Source organism: Tauraco erythrolophus, chromosome 11, assembly GCF_009769465.1.
Source record: "Tauraco erythrolophus isolate bTauEry1 chromosome 11, bTauEry1.pri, whole genome shotgun sequence".
NCBI classification, from domain to species: domain Eukaryota; kingdom Metazoa; phylum Chordata; class Aves; order Musophagiformes; family Musophagidae; genus Tauraco; species Tauraco erythrolophus.
In genome coordinates, this window is record NC_141475.1 from 10,506,609 (window position 1) to 10,526,121 (window position 19,513).

A 19,513-nucleotide genomic window follows, 5' to 3' on the forward strand; every position below is an offset into this window, starting at 1 on the left:
TCTCTACTATGCAAGTACCTCTCTCATCTATCTTTTTTTCCTTCTTTTTTTTTTAAATTTAAATAGATTATGCAGAATAGTTGAAAAACATAATATAGAGGAAACAAAACAGAAGTAGCTACTAGAAGCCAGACATTAATGAAATGAAAATAAGGATGGTGAGACACTGGAACAGGTTGCCCAGAGAAGTTGTGGACGCCTCATCCCTGAAATTGTTCAAGGCCAGGTTGGATGAGGCTTTGAGCAGCCTGGTCTAGTGGAAGGTGTCCCTACCCATGGCAGGGTGTTGGAACCAGATGATCTTTAACATCTCTTCCAATCCAAACCATTCTATGATTCAATGATATGAAAATAGGTTTGATGGGCTGGAGCAGTAGGACATGATTCTTGTTTTGCTGAGAGGATTTGCTCTACTGCCTTGAGCTCAGTTACTCTAAATCAAGGGGCTCAAGGGCCTTGTGACAGTACCAGTATGTCTAGTAAGCTTTTCAATGCTAAATTTCAATTTCATAAACTCACAAATGTGCAAAATGGATAAGGGGATTAACAATGATGAGGAAATCTATTCTGTTTAGTTTTCTCTCAATCCCATGAGCACATTAACTCAGTTTATGCCACCAAGGAAATAGAGCCATTTAGTAAAACAAAGCCATTGATTAGATTAAGCCAGCCCCACAGGACAGTAGCAGTGCCATGAGCTGATGGGAAGGGCCCTCACACAGCAGTTACAACTGGTCACAAATTGAAATGCATTTCCATTAGAGAGTGCCTATTCATCAAAATCTAAATCATTTACAGAGATCAGTTGATTTTGAAGAAGCTGCTGTAAGACGCTGGCCATCTGCCAGCTTACTCGCCTGGCAGCACCGCTCCCCAGCTGCCCAAGCCCGCAGCCCCTGCCCTCCCAAGCTGCCCCACCACTGCCGCGGTGAGGGCTGCCCTGGACATCCAGGTTGTCAGTTTCTTTGCAGTTTGCCAGAACAAGTAATGAGGAACCTGGGATGAGGTCAGGAATCTCCACGGCTGCAGGCTCCAGTGTCTACTGCCTGTCAGCATCCCACCCTGGGACCTGCCTCAGCAATGGGGACTCTGCACGCCCCATCACTCAGGATGTCAGATCTCAAACTCCACTGAAGAAGAATTTAAGACAACTGCAAAACCCAAAATCAAGTCTATTTGGATTTATCTTTCTCATGCAATCTAATGTCAGCAATGGCACAGCTCAGAAATATGGCACAGCTCAGAAATATGACACAGCCACTATCTAAAAAGTCTGACTTTCAGCAGAAGGCTGGGAATCATGGGCTGTCTGATTCTAGTGGCTAAATACATTAAACAGAATAGGATCATAAAGATTAGATGTAAGTTATAAAAGTGTGAGTAAATTAGATTATAATAGTAGGGAGAGATTCTAGCACGATCCAAACTACCACTGTGATGACCAAACAGACAAGTATACATTATGGAATAACATGTTCCCTGAAATATATTTGAGAACAACCAGGGCTTCAAGCTTTATCTAATTCTGAACAGTAAATTCACTTGCATACAAACGTCAGAGAAAAAAACAGAATAAACTTGGTGGGAGGAAAGTAAGGCACTATGCATAAATTAAGAAAATCTTAAGAGAGCCCTTGGGCTGCTTATGGCTCTCCCTCTAGCAATGAAGATTAAATAAATAAATGAACAGATAAACCTAAGAGAAAGAATAACACATATTTGCCTTATACTTACTGAAAAGTCATCGTCGGGGAATAATATCAGATCCTTAAACTGGTTATCCCCAATATTTTTTTCAATTTCTGTGATAACAGTTTCATAATCCAAAGGCTCCAAGAGTTTGGGTTTTTCCTGCTGTGGAAAAAAAAAAAAAAGAAAAGATCAGGTAATCCTCTCTACACTGAAATTTGCCTTCCTCTCCCTTCATAAACTGAGATCTGCTGCATTTTTCCTTTTTTACACCAAATTATGAATAACTTCTTCCCCCCTCCTCCATTCTCCCCAGCTTGTTGCAGCTGAGCTCATGCGAGAACCGTGGAAGTGAGGAAACTGGGCCAGCTGTAACAGTCACTTTCTATCTGATAACTCAAGAGCAATCTGTCAGCTCATTACAGAGTCCAAAACCATCATATTAACTTACCTGTCATTCTCAGTAACACTCTCTCTCTTTCTTCTTAAGTACATATAGGCAAATAGACAGATGGACACAATTTGAACTGAACATAGATACGACTTGGAGCCAATATGTTTTAGAATAAGTAACCTACTAAGTTCTTCACTGTATTACACAGTCTCACCTCTTGAACTGCTGGTAGCTTATGAGTGCCACAACATTGTTTCACTTGGTAATAATCCAAGGTTATTCTCATGGAATAAACTATCTGGCACTCATCCCCATGGTTCATCTTGCCAGAAATGGGATTAGTATCATTGTAATAGTACTATTATTGCCGGAAACAGGAGTAAAGTAAGAAACCACCATAGAAACAGCCAAACAAAAGTAAAGTCACACTGTCTCAAAATACAACCCAAAAAGAAAAAAAGAGAAGCCCATTTGACATGCTAGAATATATTAAACAAATGAAGAGTTATGTATTAGAGTGACAACATTTGTTTAATTCAAAGACTTAAGCATCAGGAAGAGTAAATGAGAAAGGCCACAAAAACTGCTAGAAGGTGAAAAGGAAAAGCGTGTGATGAGAGAGAGAAAGGACACTAGTGGAAAGCAAATGCAGAAACACTTCTGCAGAACACTTTTTTAGTCTGATGCAATGGTGGACAGTAAGTTGTATTTTACCCACTGTTTTTGCTCTGTGTTATCCAGAATAATATAAAGTTTCCCTCTTTCCTTCTTCTCTAAACCAAAACTACGATGTATTGGAAAAGAAAGCTTTCACATCTCCATAAAACAAATTTCTTCAATAGATAATCTCATGATTTTCCATCATATTTGATTATATATACATATCATTCACATATGGTTCATTATACATATAATGGTCCAAATATACAAGTCTCTCCCTCTTTTGACTTTGTTCTAGAGAGTTCCTTTTCTCAGTAATTACAGTCATCTCAAGATTTCTCCCCAGCCCTTGTGAACACTGTTTCCCTTCCATATTAAGTTCAAGACTTTCTTTGGTATCAAACGCACCTATGAAAAGTTTAATTAAGTACCAGTAACACAGCCACACAAACCAGATTAAAACAGTGGGATACATATGTTCCTATAAAGTTATTAAACTGCTGAACATCTTATGATAGAATCTCAGAATAACTCAGGAGCTCTGCAGGTCATCTACTCCAACTCCCAGCTCAAAGCAAGGCAAGCTGGATCAGGCTGCTTGGGAACTTGTTCAGATGAGTCTTGAAAACCTCCAAGGATGGAGATACAATTTAAAATTTGGAGCTGTTTCTTCAACAGTTCAGTCTATTAACTCTCTTCTCAGTCTCTCTTAGTCCTATTTGCCAGCTTAACAGTTAACAAACTTCTAAAAATCATTAGTATTTAGCATTCATGGGCTAAAAGCACTATCTACTGATGGCAAGACATTAAAGACTTGTAAAAGATAGACAAGATCAACACATGACAATAATAAATAGAACTTTTTTGAAAGGTCTTTCCCAAGGAAACTGGTTCATAAATGTTGCTGTGGGATACAAGGGAGGAGGAAAGACAAGCAATACTTGACCTGCCTAAATACGGTATATCTTTAACTACCAACTCCCAGAAAACCACTAAAAGATCTGCCTGTATGAATAAAATAAAAAGGGATTCTGACACACAGATACTGTGCTAGATTCCTTCCTAGATGAACCTGGGGATGCACAGACAGCCATTCATCTTGCATTAAGTGTTACAAAGGGAGACTGAATTAGAAGTAAAATTTGATATTGTGTGACAGAAAAAAGAAACTTATCTAGAAGAAGGCCACTGCAAAACACAAAAGGTGCAAATGCAAAGAAACAGCTTTGGAGTTTAAGTAACATCTGTGACAGGGCTGTGAAACAGTGTATGATGTTCAAGTAAGACAAAGCACCCTACTAGGAAACATGAGACCTGATATTAACCCAGCCATGTTACCTTAGACTGTCTTAAGCCAGTACTTGGCCCTGGCCAGTACCAGCTACACATTAATATCCAGTCCCGCTCAAGAAACACTTGGGCTGAGTAGCAGCTGTATTCTTCAGTGAGGTTTCAGCCTGCCGTTTACTGACAGCGGTACCCCACAGAATGTAATGGGCTCATCCAACCATCTCACCACGCACAACTTGCTTTCGTTTCCTTTCAAGTTACGTTGAGTCACTGCAGTATCCTTTAGCTACAAGTTTTAAACTCTTCTTCATTAAATCTACCATTGTATCTATTTATTAAATATTCCTACCTAGACATAAGATTCAAGGAGTTAAAACATGAAAACAACGATGAACACTCAGTGTACCATCTCTGCCCTATCACTCATTTTGGGAACCATGTCAGGTCTGAACAAAGTTCACTCAGCCCAAGTTTAGCAGAAAGCAAATTTGTAGTAGTGTAACTGTTACTTTCAGTAGGAAACCTTATAGCAACCACTTACAAGGAAACTCAAAGTGAAAAAACACATGCACTGACATTTATGAGGTACAAGTGTTTCATGCAGACATTTTTCCTGTATAGCAGTGTTAGTAAAACATGCACATTTTCTGCAGAAAATCTGGGACATTGACTACACTGAGAACCCCCCTTTCCTAGAGCAAATACTGTTAGGCTAACGGTTTTGCAATAATCTCAACTTTTTGTAACTCAGACATGCCATTGAAACCATAAATGTTTGCTCTTCAAAACCAAGGATGTGTCAACACAATATTAATCTAGGTCAGATGCTCCTTGGAAATGTCATGAATGTTAGTTTTCAAAATCTCTTAAAAAAAACCCATAAAGTAAGCAAATGAAATAAGTAGCCACTTTCCTATTGAAGTCGTAGACTGAGAAAGAGTTGGGGACTCCCACGAGTCTTGGGACTTCTCTTGAAATAGAGGGGAATCCCATAAAAAATGTGTGGCATTTGCAGGTTCTCCACAGCAATGGAAACTACCCTTTTTGCTAGGGCTGGCAGAATGAAGAGGTATTCCTTCTTCCCCCTGGAAATCCCTGCAAGGTTGGGGTGAGCGTAGCTACATCTCCTTCAAACTTCACATCACGCAGATGTTCAGATGCAGGTGGAGGCAGAGTAAGTTATGTCACATCGACCTCTCTTTTCTCTTCAGAATCTGGCAGCACTTAGGAAGGCACTCCTGAGAGCCGTCTGAAAGATTCCAAGGGAAAACTTGACAGCTGCAAGGTCATTTATGTGAGACAAGAAACCAACTCGAGAAAACCCTGAAGCAGAGAAACAGTGATTGTATGAATATCACTGTTCCCACAGCACTAACTTGCTCTCAGTGCTGCAAAGTGCATGATCTGATGGAAACATTTTAACAGATGTTAAAAGAAGGCCAACGGCCTTCATTCCCCCTAAACTAAGACTTGGGGAGCACTCCAAAGCTCCCCGAGCGCCTGCTGGGCAGAGCTCATCCCACCAGTGCCACCAGTGTTTGCCAAGGCTGGTCAGGCTCAGTGCAGCAGTGGTGAGAGAGGAGTGAGATGTGAGAGAAATGACTCTGCAGACACCAAAGTCAATGAAGGAGGGGTAGAGGTGTGCCAGAGCTGAAATTGCCCTGTAGCCTGTGGTGAGACAGCCAGCAGCCCCCCCTCCAGCCCATGGAGGTTAATGGTGGAGCAGAGATCCACCTGCAGCCTGAGGAGGACCCCATGTCAGAGCAGATAGCTGCACCCAAAGAAGGCCATGACTCGTGGGAAGTCTGTGCTGGAGCATTCTGTTCCTGAAGGACTGCACCCTGCGAGAGGGACCCAGGCTGGAGCAGTTCGTGAAGAGCTGCAGCCTGTGGGAAGGACTCTTGTCGGAGAAGTTCACAGAAGACTGTTTCCTGTAGGAGGGACCCCATGTTGGAGCAGGGGAAGAGTGTGAGGAGTCCTCCCCCTGAGGAGGAAGGAGAGGCAGAACATGTGACGAACTGACCTCCACCCCCATGCCCTGTCCCTCTGCGCTGCTGGAGGGAAGGAGGTAGAGAAAAGGAGCACAGTTGAGCCCGGGAAGAAGGGAGGGGCATTTTGCCCGTGACCATAATTAGTGAGTGGTTCCTCCCTGTCCTTGTCTGGACCCATGAGCCTTTCCTTACATTTCCTCCTCTCCATCGCGCCGGGGGAAGGAGTGAGCGAGCAGCTGCCCGGTGCTTAGCTGCCGGCTGGGCCTAACCACAACAAATGTGGACACGGAGTGCATCCTTTGCAGAGCCAGTACTTTGGATTTGGCAATGCTCAGCACGCTGCAACGCTCAGCATTGCGTTTGTAATGGGAAGCAGCAGCTGATTTAGGCAACAGCTTTTCTCCAGAAGGTGAGGAACAACCACTCAGTTTTCTTGGCACAGGCAGAGATGTTGGGATTGGCGAATTTCTCCCTGTGAGCACTAGCAGAGAGATTTGTAAATAACTAGGGCTGATTTAAAGCTAATTTAATAACCATAGTGCTGCCTCTTCTCAATTTAACTTGTCTGTTCTTTTTTGGAAACAGGCCAACCCAGCGATCTGTGCCAAGATCGAATTATGCTGGCTTGGATTTTTATAACGCTTTTTATATTCTCTATCTCAAGCGAGTAATGAATTACATTCAGTTGTACTGAAATGGTTGTGAATACATTGAGTAAAAAGGCACTCTCTGACTCCTCACCTGCTACAACAATCACAGCAGTATCATTTACTGCATATCCTGACAGTGTTGTGGAACATACTTCTGTATCTTGTGGAGCCAACTTTTCCAAACTTTTCAAACAGTGAAGAGATCTTTAATGAGCGCTGGAGCCAACACCACAGAGGGATAATCACTACTTAATTTCACACAAGTGAAACAGCCCAGATTCTACCAGTGATATACGGTTTGATTGCCTTCATCTTCTGGTCTAGATACAAAAGCATTATTTTTCCCAGTAATAATGACCAAAAATATTCACATAAATGATTTTACAGAAGCCAATACAGTATCTGGCTTGCCTCCAGCTGCACAGACATTGTGCATTGATGCTAGTACCCATCTTCTCTTCATAATTATAGGATAAAATGACTTATATATCATCCTCTCAAAGTTATATTTCTGTGAACACTCACTAAAGGAGGAAATGATGTAACTGAGACCAGTCGTCTCTGGATAGTCATCCCAAGCACTTCTCCATTCTAAAAATAAACTAGACTCAATGCTATGATTTTCTAATGCTTTAATGACGTATTATTCCCTGACACCAAATCCTGAGTATCTAAAATTTATTGAATTTAATACAGATGTTTAAATTAATTTCTTCTCCTCTCTATGCCAGGAAAAAGAAAATTAAAGAAACAGACATGCAGAAAGAATTTAAGCTGATGGAATTCAGTTACCTGGACTAAAGTATCTTCATGACAGGAGGATCCACTGCACGTTCATAAACGGAGTCAAAAGAAATTTGATGGCCAGAACGGTCAAAATGAAGCAGGACTCTGATTTTATATTTCATCCAAGCTATGGCTTGTCTAAAATTACAATTCATTCTAGCATGACTTTGAAATATTGAAATGGGCAGACTTATTGGAGAAAGGGCCACTAACAGAAATAGCAGCATCACCTTCCTTTATTTTTTATAGACTTCTCAATGATACTATGAACCAAGCCAATTCTACTAAGACTCACAACATCAAGTTAAATTAATCTCTGGGATGACATCAATGTGAAGTGCTTCTCACACTTCTTGGTCTTCCTTTCCTTTCCCCAGTTAAATACTGTCTCTGGTGTAATACATGAGTTTAGATTTTTTTTTTTTTATATGGTTAATATATGTAGTTAATTTTATTCCACAAGGGTGGGCCAATCTAAATTTCTTTCTTTACCAAGCCTGTCCAAACTGAAGCTAAAGAACAGTCAGGACTCTATGACCTTTGGAGGTGTAGCATAAAGGCTGAATTTAATCCCGTCTTCAGACGTGCTAGCAGACTGTCCAGCAGCTCCGAGGCATGCTAGCCACAGCTGCCTCAATATTGAAGAAGCTGAAGCTGAGGCTAGAAAACCATCTGCTTTTTATGGAGCTACCAAAACTTCTGCTTTTTTTGTAGGACCAACGTACGTCTCTATTCACCATCAGGCAGTACAGCGGTTTGATGCCTGGGGGTGATTTCCGTGGGAAGGATATCTGCATTGGGTGCACCTTTTTCCCCCACCAGCTGAAATCCTGTGTGAGCAGCCAGATGAACCAAGGCGCTCCTGGCAGCAAGACTCATGGCAGCATTTGTACCCAGTGAGCAGAGACAGTGCAGCCATGCAGGGACCATGGTGTCCACAGCACACACCGAGCTGGGAGTGACAGGTCTCATCAACTCAAAATGTTCTCACACCACAGGCCTGCCCTCTCTCCACTCCCAACACACTCCATGTTGTGTTATGGATTTTCTTTAAGGAAAATAAGTTTTGCATTTCAAGCAAAGGTAATAAGGGGAGGAAATTCAGGGTCTGCAAAAGGTATATGGGGAAACGATGGAGAAGCATGGCCAGAACCAGCAGGCAGATGGTCCCTCCTTTTATTTTAGAACTTGCCATTTTTACAATTGCTTGGCCCAGTATGCATCTATCTACAGTCAACAAACTCTCTGGTCAGGATACAAAGGCTACATTTGGCTCTGTATGTGATTCACAGTCAATAAATCTATTAAAATTAGTGGTATAAAGAAAATTTTCTGTGACACCCTCTCTCTTCCACCCTAAAACACACTCACTTGTCAGGTCCAAAATTTTTAATTTTTCATGTCTTTCAAGTAAACCTTGGAGAACTGCACTTGGAAAGAATCCAGTCAGTCTTTCAGGGCTGCAAAGCACAACTGATACACTCTTTAGTGTCAGCAGTGAAGCCGAAATGCCAATAAATTTCATTAAGGGGATTTCCATTTCCCACAAGATTCTGGTATAGAGAAAATTGCAAAGAATTACAAAAAGATTCAAACGCCCAAATTCCTAGTGATTCAGAAATTAGTTTCCAAAATGCTATAGTACCTATCAGCTTCAGCAGTGCAAAAGCAGGGAAACCTGTGGAAGATCCTGCTGGTTATAAAAAAAGCAAAAAGTCATTTGCTTTCATTAAAGCCTCTTCGTTCAAAGAAAATTCTGATTGAAACCAATATGAGATTTGCTTGACTAAATGAGACTTACTCTGTACAAATACATCTGGGATGGGATGAATCCTAATTGCTTACACTGGAAATTACCATTGTTTTGTGGATCAAAATCTATAAAGGTCTACTTTGCATATTTTCCAGCTTTAAAAGTTACTGTAAGATAATCCAGTGTGTTAAATATCTGAAAAATGGAAACACTTCTCATCTGGATGAGCTAACTGAGATCATTTTCACTTCAACTGATGGGCCAGCTGCAGACACCAGAGACTTCAGAGGCACGCAGACACGTAACTTCTCCAGCAAGCCAACCAACGAGTGACCAGGGTTAAGACTACTCAAACCACAGAGACCCGTTCTCAGGCAACTGGGAGTAACCTACTCTTTCTATTACCCTTTATTTCTCAAGTTAGAATTTATCGTTGCTTTCGTTATGAATTTTGGAAGGACTAGGCCTCGTAAAACTATCTCACTCATGGTTAAAACATGCAAACCACACAGGACTGTTGGTTCGGCAAAGCATCCACGCTGAGGCAAGAGAGGGGATGTTTCATGTTATACTTGTCTTAGCTGTAAGTGTTTCCCAAATTCTCTTTCTCAACCACGGTTATACACCCAGCATTGTATCCTGGCTGCAGTGCTTTCTGAATCTGGAAGGTATATGCATGGGCATGTATGCATGTGCATCTTCACTGAGCAGCACATGCCATTTTACACATTAGATAAAACTACCAATATAATCTGCAAAATACTCAAGATAACAAGTAAACAACTTGTCCTCTGTGTTTATGCAGTAGCTGGAATCCCTCTTTAGGAAGGAGATAAACAAATTTCATTTAATCAGAAAATTACTAAAATCAGCATTATCATGCCACTGACAACAGATTTCTAAAGAAACTAAATTTTACAATTAAATTTCATGTATTGGCTTTCCAAAATGTCAGAAATGCCACCTTCTAAATAGTGCGTACTTCTGAAGCCTAGACTAAATATTTGCCCATAGGTCACTCCAGGCGAAAAACAAGAAAGTCTTGTAAAGTACCTTAGTTTTTTTTTTTTTTTAAAGTTTAATTTACACAGACCTCTAACCTGGCAGCACTTGGCCACTTCTCTCCCCTTACCTGACCTTAGCCAGAAAAGAAAAGGCCCAGTTACAGCAACAAAAGGCTTTCTTTAAAGCTACCACGCTGAATCTATTCATAAAGAAAGCAAGCAGAAGTCAAAGATGTGATTCATTCATCTTCATACAGACATCCAAAGAGACAGATGGGATGTGCTGGAAGGGGACTGGGAATAAAGGCTGGGAGCTGGAGGGGAGCAGAGAGGACCTGCCCATACAGAGCTGGAGTGCTCTACCCAGCCACTTGCCTCATTAGCGATTACTTCACCCCAGGGAAGGAGAAGTGAACTGTCCTGCCCTGGGCACCACAAAGGGGATGCTGGAGCAAGTCTAGTTCAACTATTCTGTAAACACTCTTTGCTTCACATTTGCTTTTTCTTGCATGGTCTCAAGCAGGCAGATCCGTGGTCACCAACAGGAACGTTAACAAAAACATCCTGCAATCTGCACATAGTGGATTTGACCAAAGCTTTTAAGTTTCCAGTGCAAAGCTTACGTAAACAGCACTTCTGACTCTGTCTGTGTATACACACACACACACACGTATATATACATATATATATATATAACTTCACAGAGAGAGAGAGTCATTGTAGTGTAAGGAAAATCTACACCAAAAAAACAACCTCCAAATTTTTGCCATAAGTAGCACTCAGATGACCCACATAACACAGGTAGAAACCCATCTCTGACACCTATAGCATCTATACAGCAATAACAGAACTGGTTATAGCAACAAGATCAGACCAAACCAGTCTCCCGCATTTGTGCAAACTGGATGAATAAGAGAGATGCGGCAATCTACCCACGGTCACCTGCGTACAGGCTCAGGGGAAGGACAGAAGGGAGGATGTGCCAGGTGCTTCCAGCTCGCCCGCCCCTCCCTGAGGTTCCTCGAACACAACCTGCTGCACAGCACCAGATTGTCTTTAAAAATGTTTTTATTTACTTTGAAAATAAAGGTTTCTTTTTAGTAGACTTTGGTTTTAGAGTACATAGGAGACTTTTTTTTTTAAGGAGTGAAGGGAAAACTCTAACGTCTGTTCATTAGATCATGGTTTGATGCTAAAGACTTTGATCACTATTACAAGTCCGATGATGAAGTTGCAACGCAGCACATAAGCAAACTACATTGTCCGTTTTCACTTAAATACTAAAATCTAGATGTATGAACTCCTATACCTGTAGACTGAGCAAACAGCTTTTGTGAAAGGGGCTCAACCACTTCAGAAACCCCTGAAGCAAAAACAACTGACAAAAACGTTTGCTTTAGCTCTAAATAAACTTTTCAAAAATACCATTTGACTTCTAAAGAATACTTATTACTAAGTCACTGTCCTGTAGGGCAAATCGTATATATGCTGTTCCGCTTCATTTTACTCAGTGAATATCTCCCTTTTTCAACCTACATTATGGTTACTTATCGCTTCATGAGTTATAGGTATTTTTCATGCTACATATCTAAGTAAATAATTCTAAGTGTTTCCACAGAGGCTTTATCTGTTAAAATCAGTATCATCTATACATGACCATTATAAACTCAGCTCCTACAATGACGTCATAATAGTTTCCTTGACATCAACTACCCTCCCAATCAATTATCTTGCTATCCAGTCATTTACACAAACAGAACATAAATGAGAGAAAAATCTGGTCAACCACACTGAGCTCAATCAACCTAAAATCAATTAAAACTAATCAGATAATAATTAGTCTTATCAAAAATAAGAGTTTCCAGCAAATAACACAAGATCATCTACAGAAAATACAGGTCCAAATGTAGTATATTGAGAAATACTCTTTGAATAAGGTCCTCATATACAAAAGCCTTTACAGCTCCAGTGGGAGCTAACACTGCCTTGAAATCTACAGCATCGGAGGTGCAGAGGACTGATGCATGAAGGAGAGATTGGCTCCTGGTTGATAGCAAAAAGTGCCCGTAGGCCAAAGATTTAACATGCTCCAATTATGAAACATTGAGTAGAAAGACACAGGTCACAAGCCACAAAAGTAAAGTCAAGTGTGCCTGCATTTCCTAAGGGCTGAAAAAACGATTGAGAAATACCCTCGCAGAATAACATGACACAGTGACCCCCTCTTAGTCTATCTTAGTCTGAAAAGAACAGAAATTAGAACAAACAGATTCCCCTGAAAACCTTAGTTGTGTCCCTGACATTACAGCCACCAGCCACTTTATGGAAAGTGCAGTGTGAACCACAAGCCTCTGATGAAAAAGGCACGTTACCTATTTCCAAATAAAGGCATCAAGCACACAGTAACAAGCACTCTAAGTTTTAGGTCAGAGTATGATACATTTTATTGACTCTTAGAAATCACAACAATTTAAAGGTTCCTTGGCACCCCAAAATTGAACAGACTCTCAGCTTCTGTTGTGTGAGAATACAGGCAAAAATAAACAAATATATTCTTCTTTATCTGCAGGCAGGCTACTGATTTGTTGTTACTATTTGGGCTTTGTTTTATTTCCAGACATACTTTCCTGCAAGGCTTCAACAACTTCTGGTAAGCGCTATTCACATATAGTCAGGATTTGTACAATAATGACAAAAATCCCTCCTAACCAGGACTTAAGAGGATAAGTCAAGCAGAGCGTCTACCTCCTTCCAAAGTCTTGTAAACTGCCAGGGTTAGATGCTTTCAGCAGTACCACCAGCATTCATTCTTGGGACCCAAGACCATGAAGTTTAAACTCGGTGGCTTTGACTGCATGCCAATAGCTCAGGGCTACAGGAACCACACTGTAAAGTAGCCTTGTCAAAAAGACCCCTTTCCATATAAAATGTCTATCTAAAATGGCAGCTAGTCACAAGCAAAACCCAAATGCTCTACTAGATGAACCACAGACCATCTTATTCAATCTTTGACCAAGTTTTACAACTGTAAAGTTATTTTCCTTCCTATTTAAAAAAGTTAATGAGAATTATCTTCTTCAGTGTAGTACTACCACTGATCCTTTGTTATACTGGACATGCAGAATAGCCTCGAAAGAGCCTCCAGCCTGCACATTCAAACACAGCTTGTAATTGGATACATAAAACTACAGAAGAAAACCAAACATGTCTTGCCATGAAGGAAAGGATTCATTGTCTCCAAATCATTCTTGCGGAAGCCATTAAGTTTGACATCTAAAGTAATGTCTCAAGTTAAAAGAATACACTGAAAATTGGTACTTGCCTAAGGCTTCTCAACAGAAGGCTCTAAGTGTTTTACCTAAAATTGTCTGCAGTTTCAATTTTGGTCAGGAAAGCTCAGGCACAGCACAGTTAACGTGAGCTGCCCAGCGTCACACAGCAGTTTCAGAAGGCACAGTCCTGGCTCAAAGCCATCACTGGCAAAGCTGCCATCTACCCTGCGGGGCAGAACCTCACTCCAGCTTTCTGAAGCTTTCTCCATTTGCTCCCTGCACTGGAGGAGGACAGTGGCTTTCTCCTCCTCCTCCTTGAGAGGCACAATCACCAACGACAGATCGTGAGATCTGAAATAGCACAGAGTAACATTCCACTCCAGAAGCGGCATTATGGATTTTCATGGAACTACCAAGCATGTGCTACCAGGCGCCAGACAGACTATTGCACAATGCTGCTATCAGTACATGTCTGATCGACAACGTGATGTTAGACAACAGTTTCCCTAATGCATTTGAGTTCTGTAAACTCCTGAACTCCCCGTGCTTCAGTCTGAGACTTCAATAATCGTTCTCCAATGTTCAGTACCTCATCACTCATATTGACGAGACTCAGTCAACCCTACATACGCACCAAGGAATAAATCCCACTCTCTCCTACGTGTAGTCTGAAGAGCGTTTGACTTGCAATCTCTTAGCAATTTCATAGAAGAGATGGAAGAAGGAGTGCATACTCACGCAGCTTAATCTTTGAATTTCTCCTTGATTCACTCGCCTAACAGTCTTTCTCTTCCTCCGCAGTTCAGTGGGCTCCCTTCTGAATCTCCCGCGAAAGCTCATTGTGTCCGTAAGAATTCAAGCAGCAAACAAATATCTCTTTAAAAACTTTGCTCCCTTAACCTTTCCTTCAGCAGCTTCAGCGTAACAACTGGAGGCTGCGTATACTGTTCAAGAAGGAAGTATGTCTAAAACTTACATGCTGTATCCACAGTAACTGAACAGAAAGAAGAAGAAAACCAGCAATAACTCATTTCTTCCTGTGAATAATATTCTGCTACTAACGCGAGAGTGTCTCATTAAACCATAAATACACCCAGCCCCTGCCTCTAATGCAAATCAACATAGGAAGTTGTAGAAAAAAAAACCACACTTGCAACTGAACATCTATCTTTGTCTCAAAACCCATTACCATCCTTTCTCCTCACTACCCTCTCTGATTCAAAAGCCAAAACGGCTGCACTCTTACTTCATGTGCACGTATGTCTGCAAGCTAAAAAAAGGCACTCACAGAACAACAACTTCCTACCGAGCCCCTTGGCAGCAGATTTCAATCACGGAGCACGCAGCAATAGGTTTGTGCTGCCAGGGCCCCAAATCATCTCTGCTTTTGGACCAAGGTAACAGTTCCCCTTTCAAAGTGGTGGGAAACATCAGTAAGAGGAAGCACTCTGCAAATTCCTAAATCTGCAGACAGTTATAAAAAGAGAAAAATACAGACATTCATATCCTAACATCCAAAAATACATTTTTGTATTGTAAAAACTTGGTTTTAGAAGTGCTTGTCACCTGCCAATTAAGAATAATCACTGTTTGCTTTAACCCTGCTCCCACAGAGAAAAGCTGCCAGACAGAGCTTGTTCCCCAGATGCCCCACACAGTGGCAATTGCAGCAGCTCCCCCACCCCGCTACCCCACGTGGGGGCAATCACAGCAGCACACCCTGGCAGGTGAGGAGCCCCTCGCACAGTGCCTCGGAACTGCAGAGGCAACGGCAGCCGTGACACGGGCAACCAAACTATTCTTAATCAAGGTAGGAGACTTGCCCAGTGCTCAGCTGTCTGCAGGCTGGCAGGGCACAAAGGTCTTGTAAAACTGAATCAACCCCCTCCGTACCCCCACATGTGCACGCACACACACTGACCCTTTTCTTCTCCTTTGTTCCAGCTGAGGATTCATCCTGCTCTAGCAGCAAAGCTTCATTCTCCTATGCACACAGTCTTTATGTGGCATGCATTTTTTTATTATTTTTACTCAATATCAGTGTGCATAACTAAGAAAAAATGATAGTTTTTCTGCTTTTTCATTCCGGATTTTTTGCAAATTGATGATAAGCATCCCTTTCACAACTTGTTTCAATTAAGTATTCTGTTTGAGATCTGCAACTTTACCCTGGCTGCCTTTTTTTTTTTTTCTCTTTTTCTTTCCAGCAAATAATTCTATGAACTCTTTCATGCATTTTTCAGCGTTAGTAACACTTGATGCAGAGTAACAAACCTCTGCAGAATTTCCACGTGATTGTTCCACATGCAGGATTTCCGTGCCAGGGAGAGCAGCGTGCTCACACTGAGCCCAGCGTGTCTGACCTTAGCACTACAAAACAACGCATCACTCTGATTAGTTTGCTTTTGTTTTCCACAGTTAAAACATGGTGCAACTTCATGAATTAAAAACCCATCTCATCGTTATCTTCGTCATTTAGCTTTGCCTTTGAGAATATCATCTCCTTTAAATTGAGCATTACCAGACTGCTGTGTGACTGCTTAAGACAGTGGTGTACTCCTACTTAGTGGTGAAAAGCATATGTCTGGCACTAGAAAACAGAAAAGACAACAAAAACCCTTTGCCAAGGTATGCAGACATTTCAAGTGGCTACCAATATAGCACCACAACACTAACCAAGTTGGAATCACCCTTGTTTTCTCTCAAACCACCATGCTATCTGTACGGAGTCCCAAGTGCCTCTCACGTAACACATTGAACACAGCTGCCAAGGCAAGAGGTCCTTGCCAGAAGTTAAATTTAATGCTGGATCCATCAGCTCTGCTGGCTTAACTTTAAGCAGGTATCAATTCCTCTCAGCGGCTCCTTCGCCTATCGACTCCTTCCTGTAACTGTCACATGGAACGAGCTAAGCTCCATCTCTCCTTTCCACGGGAAGGCTCTCTCCCAGCTTCCTGTCTCCAGCAGCATTGAGGAGCCCTTCCAGGGCATCCTTTCCACCGAGATAAGGGTCACCATCACTTCCTGAAACTTTGATGAACTTGTGTTACTCCCACACATTACAAAAGATGAACTTAGGTTCAAGTTTCCAGCTGGTCCTTATCCAATTTACTCCACTGAGTATCTTCTGTCCAAAGGATTTTTATTCCTAATACTATTAAATCTCATTTATTTCCATATCTCTGACAGACAGTTTTTCAGACTCGATCCTAAAGGCACTGAACATCGTATTTTCTCAGCACCAAGGCATTAAAAGTTTGAAGCAATGGAATAACAAATAAGCTACAGCATTCACACACAGATATAAACAAAGCTAATAGTAAACAACCATAAATAAAGATTCCATTTTCCTAGATCTGTTTTGAATGAAAGTCCCTCTACACTTGTAACGGGGAATACCATCACCAGTCAAACATCTAATAATGCTTTGACCTGTAGCAGAAGTAGGAAGCAAACTTCATTAGCATCAGTGTGACTGTAAAAAATTTCCTAATTTTTCCTCAAAGACTTCTCTATCTCTTCGATTAAAGGTATCAGGCATTTTTAAATTATTATAAAATTGGTTATGTTAATATGAATAAAGCTCCTGTGCTGCTTTTAAATTCAAAACTATTATCCATAAGGTGAGAAGTATTATCCATGCCTCAAGTTATCCCCCAAAAAAGAGGTATTTGGTCACAGGAAACCCACAAGCCTTGGTTTACACATTTGTAAACTGCTGTATCAGATTTATATAGTCAAAGTAAGATTGTCAAAGCACTTCTAAAAATGATAAAATATGTGAAGCACTCAATTCAGTGTTTAATTGACCTCTGCTCTTCTGTCTTTGCTGAACATTTTCATCAGTTTCCAGCATTTTGAAGAAACTTACTAATATCTAGATAGGAAAAATAATAACATTTGATATCTCTACTCCCGTTAAGGAATAGCTATGCATTCCTGTTGCTCCAGAGCCACTAGCATTCCATTTTCTAATAGGGGTCACGAGTTCTTTAATAACTTTTTTATTCTCTTTTCCTACATTTCTTCTAGAGCTTCTGTACAACTTAATTTATTTCCCTCTGGAATCTATTCACCGTCAGGCTTCATTGACTTCAGTTTGAATCTATGACATACAGCAATATGTAAAAATGTACTGCTGGACAAAACTAATCCACTGCTACAGTGTGTTATGCAATCGTTGGAAAATGAATTTCACTAGTGCTTTGCTAGCAGTCATATAGAGATTAAAAAAAAAAAAAAAAATCAGTCCATAAAGTGTGTATCTTCAACTAACATAAAAGACACTCCAAAACAGGCTAAATATTTGAGTTGCTGCGCAGCAAATACTGAATTCACCATACTGTCATTCTAAAATAATATAACCTACCACCTCCAACCAAGGAGGATTGAGAAATAAAGCTTCAGTTGGCCCCACTGGCATTTTTTTTCCCCTACAAATGTAGAGGTGGGGGGAAAATCACATGCAAAGATTGAATTAATAGCAAGCTTCAGGGAATGAATGCTTCCCTTCAGCTCAGGACTTCTGTCTGGGAGCAATGCTGACATGTACAAACAGAGTGCAAGTCCAAAACATAGTCTTGACTTAGGGCCATGTATACAGAAATAATTGCACATCCATAGTCATGATGCACCTGACCCTGACTCATGCCTTTGTTCAACAGATTTGAGAAAGATAAGGAATTTTCTTACTTGTTAATTCAACTTTGCTGGAACAAGCTGTATCAATTGCGTATTACACCTATTCTGAAATTAAATTTTGAAATGAAAGACAAACGTCTCACTACAAAATTAGCTTCATTTATAAACTGAAAGCACAACGACGCCAGTGACACTAACTGTCCAGGCAGTCTCTGAAGCATAAGACCAGTACTGAGAAATGTGGCTGACAAACTTAATGCTTCATCACCTGGCAGAGCGCCGATAAGATACTTGCCTACCTCCCTTGAATGGCTTATGCCATAGCAACGAAGTTCTTGAAGGAAAAAAAAAAAAAGGGTGACAGTCATGTCACAACACCTAGCCCTTGGAGTAGAAACAGAAACAATTCTGCACTTTGCAACCATGACTTTAGCACATGGCCAGCAGGCAGCAATCAGCTCAGGTACCAGTGAGAAGAAAAAATATGGTACCCTGGAGAAGGTCAGAAAGGGCTATATTTTTTTTATTTAAAAAAAAAAAACAACCACCTGATTCCACACACCCTTCCAGCCTTCTCTATCCCATATTATGGATGTAGGATGCAAAAGTCATGAAATTTGGAGACCTTGCTGGACCTTGTTGTCCCACAACACACAGGCAGTGCCAGTAGATAAGCTGCATTAATACATATTGATGTGAGTTTTTATACATTCCTCAGCTGGTCTCCAGTCTCCCAGCAAGCCCACCATCACTGTCTGTTGCACCCTGAACAGTGTGGTAGGGCAACACTGCTAGAAGTCAGTTATGCATTTGGACAAAGCAAGCCATATCAGATACAGTTTGCTGTCCTTTCTGTGGCCAGTGCTCGCCAGGAAATTGTAGTGAGTGGCAACACACTACACGTATTTTCAAATATGACTGGCACAAATCTACTAATGGGACTGAGAGACTAAAACTGAGGTGTCAATGACTGTATACGACGTTTTTCTTATCTCGATCTTTCAGATAAGAAAGATCAGAGCGTGTGTTCTGTAGTGCTTTGTGAATGCATGTAAAAACTGCACTTCCTAAAAGCTTCATGCTGGACAGGTAAAGCAGCTCACTACCACTGGGACCAGAAACAAAGCAGCTACCAGGCAACGCAGGAAGCCCTAGTTACGTCCCTCCCTATGCCTTTCTCACCAAAGACTGGGGGAGCAGAAATCAAGAAGAGATGATCTGTTGGAATTGAATGTTCAGTATTGGTCTATGCTTCGAAAATGTTTGGTTTTTTTAGAGAGTGAAAATATAAAAATAAAACAATTGAAACAGAAAGGTAAAACAATTTAGTTAAGGACAACTACATCTGAAGCAACGTTTTGCAAAGTCACTCTGATATGGAAT

The 19,513-nt window shown here is 41.0% G+C and overlaps 1 protein-coding gene across 2 annotated transcripts in view; it reads right to left on the minus strand.

Annotated features, from left to right (window-relative positions):
* DOCK10 (dedicator of cytokinesis 10) overlaps positions 1–19,513 on the minus strand; it is a 134,730-nt gene that overhangs the window by 98,801 nt on the left and 16,416 nt on the right. For both annotated transcript variants that reach the window (XM_086618452.1, XM_086618454.1), the window contains exon 2: positions 1,735–1,854. In XM_086618452.1, coding sequence (XP_086474578.1) covers positions 1,735–1,854 — 120 coding nt within the window. The remainder of the gene's footprint in view (positions 1–1,734; positions 1,855–19,513) is intronic.